General features: G+C 47.4%; 1 protein-coding gene across 6 annotated transcripts in view; it reads right to left on the reverse strand.

Annotated features, from left to right (window-relative positions):
- XPNPEP1 (X-prolyl aminopeptidase 1) overlaps nucleotides 1-13,037 on the reverse strand; it is a 51,898-nt gene that overhangs the window by 5,953 nt on the left and 32,908 nt on the right. For all 6 annotated transcript variants that reach the window (XM_070780805.1, XM_070780804.1, XM_070780807.1 and 3 more), the window contains 9 exons: nucleotides 11,600-11,810; nucleotides 9,451-9,540; nucleotides 9,120-9,170; nucleotides 7,810-7,868; nucleotides 7,595-7,672; nucleotides 5,644-5,715; nucleotides 3,532-3,592; nucleotides 1,191-1,260; nucleotides 156-329 (listed from right to left, as the gene is read on the reverse strand). In XM_070780805.1, coding sequence (XP_070636906.1) covers nucleotides 156-329; nucleotides 1,191-1,260; nucleotides 3,532-3,592; nucleotides 5,644-5,715; nucleotides 7,595-7,672; nucleotides 7,810-7,868; nucleotides 9,120-9,170; nucleotides 9,451-9,540; nucleotides 11,600-11,810 — 866 coding nt within the window. The remainder of the gene's footprint in view (nucleotides 1-155; nucleotides 330-1,190; nucleotides 1,261-3,531; nucleotides 3,593-5,643; nucleotides 5,716-7,594; nucleotides 7,673-7,809; nucleotides 7,869-9,119; nucleotides 9,171-9,450; nucleotides 9,541-11,599; nucleotides 11,811-13,037) is intronic.

The raw sequence follows: 13,037 nt of genomic DNA on the forward strand, positions 1-13,037 counted from the left end.
ATTGCAGGCAGATTCTTTACCATCTCAACCATGAGGGAAGCCCAAAGTGATGGAAGGGGAAATTTTTTCCACTTTATAATAAAAAATAAGAAACAACACAGAGCTTTCAAAAAGGCAGAGGATCCACGCGCAGCCTCTAGGTGAGGGACACCTACCATCAGTGACGATCATGCCGGCCTCCAAGGGCTCATCAGAGAATGTTTTATAACTGATGCCACATGGACCCTCATGAACATTCAGAAAAGACCCAACACCATGCCCCGTTCCATGCAGGTAATCCAGGCCAGAATCCCATAACGCTGAGCGGGCAAAGGAGTCAAGGAGGTGGCCTGAAAGACACATAAAGGACCACTTGGTGATATCTGTACACTACTTTCCAACTTGCAAAGCACTTCAGAGATTAGATTTGTTAGGTTTGGCTCCAGAAGATGAAACAGAAACCAGAGGGTAAAAGTTACTGGAGGATTCAGGTTTCAGTCCAGCACAAAGAAGAACTTTCTGACAACCAGAGTTCCTGAGTAGGACGGCTCCCCCACCAGTTGGAGCTCACTCTACAGCTGAAGGATGCTGGTCAGGGACGTCGCCAGCAGCAGGTAAAGGCTGCAGTAGATGGCACGAACGTTCCCTTCCCAGTGCTGGAACCCTACAGTTCTGGAACTGCAAAATGAGATCCTAACCAGACTGCAAGCATGAAGAAAGTGGTACCGGGGAGATGAGCGCCAGGGCAATCTAAGCAGATTCGAGGACCAGGTCTTATCAACTTCCCATGCAATGGTCCACCCACCAGTCCTGAGGCAACAAGGTGTAGTTCTCAAGTCAGGCTCCCAGTAAAATAAATCCCAACATGAGTCCTAAAAGGAGCGCTGGCCCAACACCCGGGGCAGACAGGAGGCTGCACCAGCTTCCCCGGGGGCCTTCATGCCTTGCTGCCCTCTCCTGAGAGCCACCCTCCCGAGGTCACCCAACACAAGTGGTCAGGAGGGAGGTACAGCTGACCCTGGGCCCGATCCTAAGTCTGGCTCCCTGGAGGTCCTCTCCGCTCAGTGCAGCAGCAACCCCACTTGCCCAGGCTGGGCCTGCAGTAGTCTGCGGGCTGTTATGGCAAGGGGAGGACGTGTGTTTTCACCCAAATTTAGACATGCTCGATGCCTGAACAAGAAGCCTGCCATGTGACACAAGGCACCACCTACCTTTGGTTCCAGTCGGGAAAACCGCTGCGCTCACAGCTATGTGGCCCTTGAGGACGTATGTGAAGCATTCCTGCCAAAGAAAACCCAGGGGCATGTTCAAGATGGGCATAGATGCTTTCATCCTGCAGTTTTTAGGTAGTTCTGAAAACCTTGCCTCTTAAGGTTTTATAGCAATCAGTTCAGTTCAGTCACTCAGTCGTGTCCGACTCTGCAACCCCATGAACTGCAGCACGCCAGGCCTCCCTGTCCATCACCAACTCCCAGAGTCCACCCAAACCCATGTCCATTGAGTCAGTGACGCCATCCAACCATCTCTGTCGTCCCCTTCTCCTCCTGCCCTCAATCTTTCCCAGCATCAGGGTCTTTTCAAATGAGTCAGCTCTTCGCATCAGGTGGCCAAAGTATTGGAGTTTCAGCTTCAACATCAGTCCTACCAATGAACTCCCAGGACTGATCTCCTTTAGGATGGACTGGTTGGATCTCCTTGCAGTCCAAGGGACTCTCAAGAGTCTTCTCCAACACCACAGTTCAAAAGCATCAATTCTTCGATGCTCAGCTTTCTTTATAGTCCAACTCACACATCCATACATGACCACTGGAAAGACCATAGCCTTGACTAGACAGACCTATGTTGACAAAGTAATGTCTCTGCTTTTTAATATGTTGTCTAGGTTGGTCATAACTTTCCTTCCAAGGAGTAAGCATCTTTTAATTTCATGGCTGCAATCACCATCTGCAGTGATTTTGGAGCCCCAAAAAATAAAGTCAGCCACTATTTCCACTGTTTATAGCAATACCACAGAGAAAATCAGAGGAACAGGAAAAAAATGGTGGGAAAAAAACTTGGCCTTGGGACCAATTTTCTAGAAAATCTTGAAATTCAATGTAGTAAAAGAGAACTGTCCAAGAGACGACCCCACTAGTCTTTCCTTTGAAATGAACTCTCTGCCATCAGAGCCTCAGAAAGACTGAGAAAAAGTAGTAAGAAGTCCTGATGACACTACTTAACACTATCAAGCTACTCCTCGGTGCCAGGCACAATATTAAGCACTGCATGTCTAACCCCACACTTCAGGACAGAGGCACTCCTGCCATCCTCACTTCACAGGGGGATGAAGTAATCAACATGCCAGGTCACGCAGTTCATAAGTGGCAGCATCTGGCCTTGGAGCCAGGTGGTCTTGCTGCTACTCTGTGCACCTCGCCACTACCTATACTCAGCGTTTAGTCCTGACCGCCCAGACAAGAAAAGCGCTGTTTGGATGGGTGGTGGCTTGCCAGTAAGGTGCAAAATCAGCACTAAACCGCACACTGTCCAATCTGGTCCAGACTGAACACAGCACAGGAACCCCACACGCCAAAGGGGTGTGTGTGTTAGTCACTCGGTCGTGTCTGACTCTTTACGACTCCATGGCTCCTCTGTCCATGGAATTTTCCAAGCAAGAATGCTGGAGTGAGTAGCCATTCCCTTCTCCAAAGGATGTTCCTGACCTAGGGATCGAACCCAGGTCTCCTGCACTGCAGGCAGATTCTTTACCGTCTAAGCCACCAAGGAAACCCCAAACTAAAGGTATCTGGACCCAAGGTCAAATTCATCCAAGGTGCTGGTGCCAACTAATGAAAGACACGAGGGACCAGCACTAGGAAATCTGCCCTGCTGCATCCCACAGAGCCCTCCTCCCTGGACAAGCTTCCTGAAGCAGCTCCCAGGGAAAAGAGAGAGACTCAGATTCAACCAGTATTTGCCAAGCAGTGGCTAAGATCCAGGAGCCAGCTAGGCTCACAGAACTTTCCCAGCCAGCCTTGGAGGTGAGTACTCTGCCCCCATTTTTATGATGGTCTAAGTGTCAAGGATCAAGGTCATGGAGCCTGTGAACAGCAGAGGTCTGAAGCCCAGTGTCTAGACTCCTAGCATACATCTCTCTACCTTATAGCTATATGCCAGAAAGCCCAGACACCGAGCAATGCATGTCATTTCAGAGGGTTCCTAGAGAGCTGAGCCTATAAATAGGAACACTGAAATTGAAAAAAGAAGGGGGGTAGCTTTCAGAATCAAATCTAGACACGTTCATTTAAAAAAAAAAAAATTCACTACCCTGCTCCCTTCCCCAAAGAAGGCCAAAGTTGTTTAAACTTGAATCTGAGCCTGACCTTAGCAGACAGAATGCTCTTAAAGTCTCTCCAATAATCAATTAAGTGGATGTCATAAAGCAGATAAGCCTGACTCCACAGTAATGAGCTATTTTACTGTCCCACGTGTAACTTGTACTTATTTATACAATCCCTTTTCACGAGAGGGGACGGTCAGAGAAAGTAGCGGGCCTCTCGAGTGTTCTCTTACCTTCTCGTAAGCTGTAGGAGTTCCAAAATGCATGGTGCGGGTGACGTCTGTGGTTCCGTCCCTGCCCAAAAGAAAGGACAAGCTACAGTGTTCACTCCAGAGAAGCTCTTCCTCAAATAAGAGACAGGTGAAGATGTGGAGAAAAGTGAACCCTCATGCGCTGACTGGTGGACGTGTAAATAGTACAGCCACTTAGGAAAACAGTTTGCTCGTTCATAAAAGGTTTCTTAAACATGGAGTGACCTTATGACCCAGCACTTCTACTCCCCCAAGTAAACCCCCGAGAGAACGAGAACGTCCACAAAAACAGGCGTCCACTCATGTTCACGGCAGCAGTGCTCTTCACATCCCAAACATGGAAACAACCTAAGTGTTCAACCACTGATGAGTAAACGAGATGCACTATATACATGCAGTGAAACAGCTGCCGCTGCCGCTAAGTCGCTTCAGTCGTGTCCAACTCTGTGCGACCCCACAGACAGCAGCCCACCAGGCTCCCCTATCCCTGGGATTCTCCAGGCAAGAACACTGGAGTGGGTTGCCATTTCCTTCTCCAGTGCATGAAAGTGAAAAGTGACAGTGACGTCGCTTAGTCGTATCTGACTCTTAGCGACCCCATGGACTGCAGCCTACCGGGCTCCTCCATCCATGGGATTTTCCAGGCAAGAGTACTGGAGTGGGGTGCCATTGCCTTCTCCGAATGAAACAGCATTCAGCAATAAAAAGGAATGAAGCACTGATGCGTGCTAAGCATGGATGAACCTTGAAGGCATTATGCCAAGTGACAGAAGGCAGACACTGATGCCATATATTAATATTACATAATTCCATTTATATGAAATGTCCAGAACAGGCAAGTGCATACAGACTAAAGCACATTAGTGGTTCCCTGGCTGGGGGCAGATGGAAAGTGACTGCCAATGGGAATAGTGGCTCTTTTTTGGGGGGTGATGAAAATCCTCTAAAATCCATGGTGGTGATAGTTGCACAGCTCTATGAACAAACTAAACATCACCAAGTGTACACTTTACTAAGTGGAACTATATTTCAATAAAGTTACTATGAAAAATAAAATGAGACAGAGTGTGAAAGCAAGGACGGCCCAGTGCAGTGGGAGTGAACCCAGTCAGGCCTTGATACACACACACTCGAGTCTACAATGTGAGCGCTGTTTCATGGAGGACACCATTCCTGGGGTCATGAATGAAAGGGAAATGGACCTTCTGGCAAAAGAAGGTCAAACTCATTCCTCCTGTCAGGATGGCAAGCAGTTTACTAGAACCTAAAAATACCCAAATGCATCTTTTAGAACACCCCAATCCACCCCCAACAAAAAAACGATAACTTCTAGAACGCTGCTAAAATGTAGAAGTGACCCAAAGTTACACCATTACCCAAGTAATCTCAATACTCTATGCTCTGGGCTGTTATTAACACCAGCCCATACTTCCCAGGCTAGATTGTGGCTTCCACATACTTGGCTGAGCTCATTTAATAACAAGGTTCTCCACCAGGCCAAGTCCCAGCTGCAGTGGAAAATGGAGGATTAAAAGGCCTGGCTCATGCTCTCTCGTTGCAGACAACACCTATTCCAGCTCCTCCTCATGGGTTCCACCTCAAGACCCAATCAAATCGTGGGTTCTCTGGGGAACTATTCTAGCTAATGACTGTGAAAGCAGCAGGGCATGAAGAAAGAAGTTCAAAAACTCAGGGATGACCCTCATTTCTCATTCATCCTTTCAAAACTAAGCCCTCACTCCCCAAGGCCCTGAGGTCACTGCAAGTTGGGGAGCTGGCAGGTGGTTTATGGGCTGAGGCAGAAGACTTCCCAGTGGTTCTGAAAGCTTACTTTCAGTTATTTATTTAGTATTTAACAGCTTCCAGCCAAGGACTAAACATTTCTAACAAACAGTCTTTTGTGGGAACAGAATCACAACTGGGCTATTTCAACAAGGGGTGAGGAAAAGGACAAGACATGGGAACAATTCCATCAGTGACCGGCGCAGAATGAGATAACCCGCTGAGAGATCTCGGCTGGAGCCTGGCCTGTCCACCTACTCAACTGCCCTGACTTAGTGGAGTCAGGCTCTCCAGTAGCCCCGATTCACTTACTTGTATTGAGCACCCGAGTCAATGAGGTACACCTCATCCAGAGACAAGGTCCTATTCGTCTCAGGGACCGGCCTAAGAAAATTAATTACAAAGTAATTATTCCACAAATGTAAATGCTTCCTGAAGCCGGGAGGGAATACGAGAGTTCTTTGTACTAGTCTAACAACTTATGTAAGCCTGAAATTATATCAAACCCAAGTTTCCCCAATGGTTAATTACTGCAAGTAATATTAACCATCTACTCAAGACTAGTCAACCTATCTCCCCAACTAGATAAGGAGCTCAAGAGAAGGAGGAATAACATATTTCTTTATATCTACCTCCATTTGAGACTAGAACAAAATAAGTGTTCATGAGATAACTGTAAAAACTACAAAAATAATCATCAACAGAAGCAAGAGGACCAAGCTGGAAAATGTGAAGAGAGCAGTCTGGAGTCATTTGTCTTTATTTGGCAAGGCGGGGGCGGGGGAGGATGGTTCAGTCCCCTGCCTCAAGCCTCCACTTCTCTCCCTCAGACCTAACCCCACCGGGAGCCTCCCCACTTGCTTCCTAGACTACCAGAGGGGCAGAAGGCGAGTGTCTCACTTTGGGAGAAAAACTAAAGGGACTTTTGCTGGGGGAAGGAGTAGATCATGATGCTGTTATACTAGAGCACTATTTTCAAATGAATGTGAGGTATTTTTTAAAGTAGTTTGATTCCTCCATATCTCCTTCCAGACAATACACTTCACTGGGAAAAGCTAAATGGGACATGAGCGTTCCAAGTCTCTGCCCTGCAGTGCAGAGAGGGTCTCACAGAGGTTCTCCTTCATTTGCAGGCAGTAAGGGGGCCAGTAGGCACTCGATCCCAATGACTAGAAAAGGCCACCAGATATGGGCCCAGCACCCTGCTTCTCAACAGGCTTCCAACAGCCACAATGAAAAAACACAAAGGGAAAGTGAGATCCTCCCCTCTTGGACTGAAATTTTTTTTTTAAGTTCTAGGGTCATATCCAGCCAAGAAATTCATCACCTGTGCTAAATATAAGACAAGAACTCAAGTACTTTTGATAGTTTAATGTTGGAACAGAAGCATTAATATGAGAGAACCATACAGCCACACCCGTGACTAACTCCCACAGAGCAGCTTCAAAATTTGTCCCAAGACTAAAAACTCTAAAAGCGATTAGTAAAAAGGGTGGAGGGGGGACTTGTGCCCAAGTACAGCACAGTGAGACAGCCAGAGTGCTCCATCACAATGCACGTCACAGATGGGAAGCAAAGAACTCAAGATACCCCACACGAGGCAAAACCATGTGAGCCAGGCGAAGCTGAAGCTGGAGCCCATGCAAGAAGCCTAGATCCATTTCCCACCACCTCCACAGGTGGGTCTAGCTCTCCCAAATTCATCATTGCCCTCCTGGTCTCACAGTGGAAGGAAGCTTGGCTCTGTGGGTCCACAGGCTCATGTGGTACAAATAAATCCCCAAAGGCTGGGGAGGAAAGAGACGGTACAGATTATCTCCTTAAACACAACAGGGTGCTCCACAACCTAATGGTAAGTTTGTTTGGTATGGAGGTCATGGAGCTCACAAGATGTTTGGACTAGTGTGTCAAGAAGGCTGCCACTGTCAGAAAAGAAAAACACTAAAACTTCTAACGGTTAAGATTCGGGGATTATGACAACAGACACTGCAGTCTCAGAAGGAAAGAGGGATGACCCATTTGACTACATCATGGACAATGTCGATGGGCAACATCGGTGCCAAAGAGTCGCTCCCAAAAGGCAGAGGCTTCGGACTGAGAGACAAGAAGACCTCAAAGATCTTATTTCACACAGAAGAACAATCTCAACAGACACATGGAGGTGGGCGCAGGGGCCTTTGATAAAACAATGTCTCTCCCCTGCTCAGGCTCCTGTGCAGAAGCAGCAGCAAAGCCAGGCAGCGTGCTCCTCCGCATGCCTTACGCGTAGTGAATGATGGCGCCATTGGGTCCCGTACTGGAAATGGTTGGGAAGCTCAGGTCCACAAAGTCGGCCTGCTGCCTGGAACAGAAAGACACACACAGAGCAGAGTGGCCTAAAGGTTCTTACTGTGCCAGGAATCAGGGCCCTGCCCAGCTTCCCTGAATGTGCCAAGGACAGGAGCACAAGACTCACAGGGCCCCCACAGTGATCCTTACCTGCGGAATTCCTCAGCTTTGTTGGCAGCTGAGATCTCTGTCACACCACCTTTGGGCACCTACGAGAAAGTTCCTTATAAATGACTGGGGAGTGATAAATTCACGGGTCTCCCACATACTATGAAAAGTGTTAGTCGCTCGGTCGTGTCTGACTCTTTGCGACCCCACAGACTTAGGCTGCTAGGCTCCTCTGTTATAGGGAGTACATTAAAAGCTTACTTTTTCCTCAATCTCCACATTCCAACTGTCCAACCTACAGGACACAGCGTATGTCTCATCTTCAACAAGGAGGGAATTCCCAAAGGCTCTTAACCAAAGCTATGTAAAAGTAAAAGGACTTCTATCCATTGAATTTTTCCCCAACTGTTTCCCTCAGTTTTATATCCTAAAACTTCCCCAAATTTAATACACCTAAATTTAAAACTTCAAAAGCATTCCCACCTACAATATCCTAAGAAAAAGATCCTAAATAAAGATAAATGCAAAGATATTATAACAAGGTGCTTGGTAATTACAAAAAAAAAAAATTCAAAAAACACTCTTAACATTTGAAAATAGGAGGAATGGGTAAATAAAGCAGCCTAGCCACTAAACACAGTCTCCATTTTGATTATTTATTTAAAATCTCAAAGAAAATGGGAAATGCTCACACTATGATACTAAGGGAATAAAACAGAATACAGAGTGATAGCGATACAGTGAGAGACACGTGAAAATGACCCACGCTGAAAAAAAAACAAAAAATGACATACACAGATGAACAATTGCCAGACGGGAAAAACTTGTGGGAATCAAAGTATTTTCTTCTCCCAATGTAAGCTACTTTCAAAGAGTTGCTCATAAAGTATTTAAAGGGAATACGATACCGTTTAGTAAGAGCACAAAGAAATCATGTCCCTATCAGCTACAAGGAGTGAAAAGGCAAGAAACTAATGACCAAGAATCAATTTAATATAAAAAGCTTTATGGCTTAAAGTTCAGAATATACACAAAGACCTTTTTTCTCTTGATACAAGCAGCTTGCCTGTAGTCATTTTTCCTTATAATGAAAGTCCACTTCATTACAAGACAATTTCTTAACCCAGAAAGGATCCATTCTATTAAGGAATTTCTTTCTTCATCTTTGTTACTATTTTCTACAGTTTTTAAAAACACACACAACAAATTTCCACAAAGAACTCTTAAAAGAGAGTACTAAAATTAGATCAAGATCTTAGACCTCATGGTCAACCAGAGTCACAGTTAGAATCACATGTAGATAATTTCTGAATAATCTATGTCCACGTGTTAAACAAAAACTAAGAACCAACCTCTTTTTCCAGCCAGTTAAAGAGTTCACACAAGGCAACGGCATCTTTAATCTGTGCAAATAAGAGAGACATTTTTTAAAGTTGTGACTGAAAATCAGATGGGCAGATCCAAGGCCCAGCCCTAACGCAGAGGACCACACACCACCAGCAGTCAGGGCTTTCCATGCAAGCAATTCCCACGACCCCTCCAGTATTTATTTCATTCTCTCATTAACTCTGGAAGGCTCAGAGACATACCCACCTGCACCACGGTCAAAGCCACAAAGCAGGTAAGGGAGTCGGGCCTTCTGACCAGCACACACCCCTCTTCTGCACAGGCTGCTTTACTCACGTGAGCTCGCCTCATGCCTTCTGATTCAGCAGAATTCTTCACAGCTTTGGCGATGCAGATGGGGGTGTAAGGCATACAGCAGCGATGATCCTGGGGCGGGAGGCGGTACTGTGGGACTCACGCACCCCAGCCCAAGATCACCCCTCCAGCCAGGACTCCTCACTTTAGACAGATCGCAGAGAGCTCCCACTCAGACCCTCCCTGCTGTCCCCTGGGGCCCAAAGACCTGCCCTTTTTGGGTGGTGACTCTGGGCTGGAGAAAGGGGCTTGAGCTCATCCAAAAAGATAAAGTACATCAAACAAGCTATTTCTCATCTTTCCCCCCACCCCCTCAGCTCTCTGAGACAGCTGGCTGCCAGCCAGCAGCAAGATGCTGCTTTTCAAACCTCCGTGGTCATGGTCAGGGTTCACGAACGGATCAAAGCTTGATGGAAATAACCCCTTCCTGGCTGCACAAAGGAGGCCTTTCCCACTGTCTGGGGATGCATGTGACCCATGAGGTGGGGGGGGCTCCTGTTCCTTCCCACCTCATGCTCAGGCATCAGCTACCATTAAAGTCAGGTCTTAAAGGGCTGGGGAAGAGCCTTCCCAACTGAGAACAAGTCAGAATCCAGCCCTGTGTTACAGGGAGCAGGGAGTAATTTTGTATCACCTTGCGCCTGCATGGAGCTTCCCTCTCTCCACACTGCTTGTTCTCTCTCTCTTGCATACCTGCCCCTCGTGAAACAAAGGCAGGCATGACCCCAACGGAAGCAAAGCTCTGAGGAACTCCATCACACAGCGTGATAGTGACAGGGGTGCAATGGGAAAACCGGGCTAGAAGGCCAGGCCTGGACTCCTCCCAGCATGGCCCCTGCTTAGTGGAGGAGACAGGATATTGCTGGCTTTGCCAAAGGCCACTTGGCAGCCAGAGGCCCAGAGTAGGACAATCAAAAAGTCTCAACTAAGGCGGCATGGACTCCTGCCCCAGGCCTCAGTGAAAATGAGGGGGGTACATGTCAGCTGCTTAGCACCACCCAGCAGGGGTTCGGTCAAGGGCATCACTATCACTATCACTTGACCTTTGATAAATCCCTGGGCCTCAGGTCTCCTTAACTATAAAATATGGTGGGGGAGGCAGATATAGAGTAGTGTTTCCCAAACTTCAGACACTCTCACACCATCTGCACAGGGCTTACCTGGGTTGCCTACTTGCTGGACCCTTATTTACTTAAGACTCTTCTTTAGATGATCTTTGAATCAACAGTCTATTGAAATCAACTCTCTCTTAAGAAATAATTTTTATAATACATGGTCTCATATGCTAATTATATTTTTTCAACTACACACTAAAATGCTTTTTTTAATTGAAGTATGCTGCTGCTGCTGCTGCTAAGTCACTTCAGTCGTGTCCAACTCTGTGCGACCCCACAGACGGCAGCCACCAGGCTCCCCCGTCCCTGGGATTCTCCAGGCAAGAACACTGGAGTGGGTTGCCATTTCCTTCTCCAATGCATGAAAGTGAAAAGTGAAAGTGAAGTCGCTCAGTCGTGTCTGACTCTTCGCGACTCCATGGACTGCTGCCTACCAGGCTCCTCTGCCCATGGGATTTTCCAGGCAAGAGTACTGGAGTGGGGTGCCATTGCCTTCTCCTACACAATATATTATATGTCTTAGATGTATAATAGAGTGATTCACAATTTTTAAAGGTTAAACTCCATTTAAAGTTATTACAAATATTGGTTAAATTCCCTGTGCTATATAATATATCCTTGTAGCTTCTTTTTTTATACATAGCAGTCTGTACCTCTGAATCTGGTACCCCAATCTTGCCCCACCTCCTTTCCCTCTCCACATTGGTAACCACTGATTCATTCTTTAAATCTGTTAAAATGCTTTAAAAATAGATACATTTAAATAAACCTAAGTATGAATGTGCACCACCTAAAATCATCTCTCATGCCACATCTTGGAAAACACGGGACTCACTGGGTTCCAAGAGCCCAAAGGGCTCATTGCGGGGATGACACCTCTGATATGACACCCAGTCCTGGGAACCTGCCTGAACAACCAACCTCTCTCTGCTTCAGAGAGAAGCCGCACGATGCCAGGACTTGGAAGGGCCTGGTAGCCAGAGTGGCAGGTTTTGATCGGCTCTGGGGCTACCAACCTTGGGGATGGCCTCGCTCACAGCATAGCTGGCCTTGTCACTGACCCACACCTTCTCCCTTGGGGAAAGGCTGGCACACAGGATCTTGAGCTCGCTCAGGATGGACTTGTACGGAAGCACCTGGATTCTGTACTCGGCCTCCAGGCCCAAGTCAAGCAGTAGGTGTTCCTTCACAATGGGGGCGTCTATGCGGTCACCATCAATGAAGAGCCTGCAGAGGGGCCAGAGGAGAGGTGAGAGGAAAGGTGGGCGCAGGAATCAGAGGACAAGAACACAGACCCACACTCAAGAGACAGGCTCTACCTTCCAGCATCCCAAATGAGCAGCTTCTCTTCCCTCCATGCCCTTCCCAAACCTGTGCTCCCTGCCCCATGCCTGCTACCTTCCACCCTGTCCCCCAAGCCAGGACCTGGGCACTGTCCTCCTTGATGCCCTCTTTCCCTCCTTCATGGAGATCTTTGAACTTACGTCCTAAGCACCCCTCAAACCTCTCCTGCTTTCACTGTAGCCTTGCCCACTTGCTGCCCAGGTCAGGGTTAGGGTTAACCACTACCAACTCCCATGGATCAGTGCCATGGCCTCCTAACTGGTCTCCCTGCCACTAGTCTTCCCTATCCACCCTATTTTCCAATCATCATAATCCACCCCATAATTTCACTCCGATCATAAATTCTCTATGATTTACAAGCCTGACCATGTGGTTTCCTGTGGAAACTCACAGCATCCTCAGGACAAGGGCCCAAGCTCCTGAACCTGACTCACAAGGCCTTGCTTATGTGGCCCTGACTACCTGCCGGTCTCCCGCTCCAGGTTTCAACCACACTGGACCACTCTGGGTCCTTCACCTGCACTGCACTCTCTCCTGCCCAGTCTCTGAGAATGCTGCTCCCCAGCTTAGATCACCTGTTTCTCTTCCTCCTCATTCCCTCCTCACCGAGCTAACTCCCAAGTACCCTGAATCTCTGTCTCAATATTACTGTCTCCTCTGATCAGGTCAGGCCCCTCCAATAACATCCATACCTGCCCCACTGACAAGTGAGTGCCAACTATGCATCGGAATCCCCAACTCTAACCCAGGACCCTGTCTGCCTCATTCATCCCAACACCTAGTGGAGACTCTAGCGCATAATAGGCACTCAATAAACATGCCTGAATGCAGAAAGCCACTCAAACAAGAAGAGCAATGGCAGGAAGGCCGCAAGCAGCAGTTTAAAAGACAATTCAACAAGGCACGACTCAGGGGTGTTTCCTGCATCACTTCTGACTTTCTGAATGGTGAGGTCTATTTGCATTGTGGACCCAGGACTGTGTATAACAAAGCCCATATCCCTCTCTGCCTTGGCTGCAAGGAGTCCAATGTGCTGCCTAAACAAGTCTCTGCAGCAGGAATTCTGTGAACTAAGCTTACTCTCTCTGGTTTTGTTCTAATGTCCTCGAC

The sequence above is a fragment of the Bos indicus genome, chromosome 26 (assembly GCF_029378745.1).
Source record: "Bos indicus isolate NIAB-ARS_2022 breed Sahiwal x Tharparkar chromosome 26, NIAB-ARS_B.indTharparkar_mat_pri_1.0, whole genome shotgun sequence".
Taxonomy (NCBI): Eukaryota; Metazoa; Chordata; class Mammalia; order Artiodactyla; family Bovidae; genus Bos; species Bos indicus.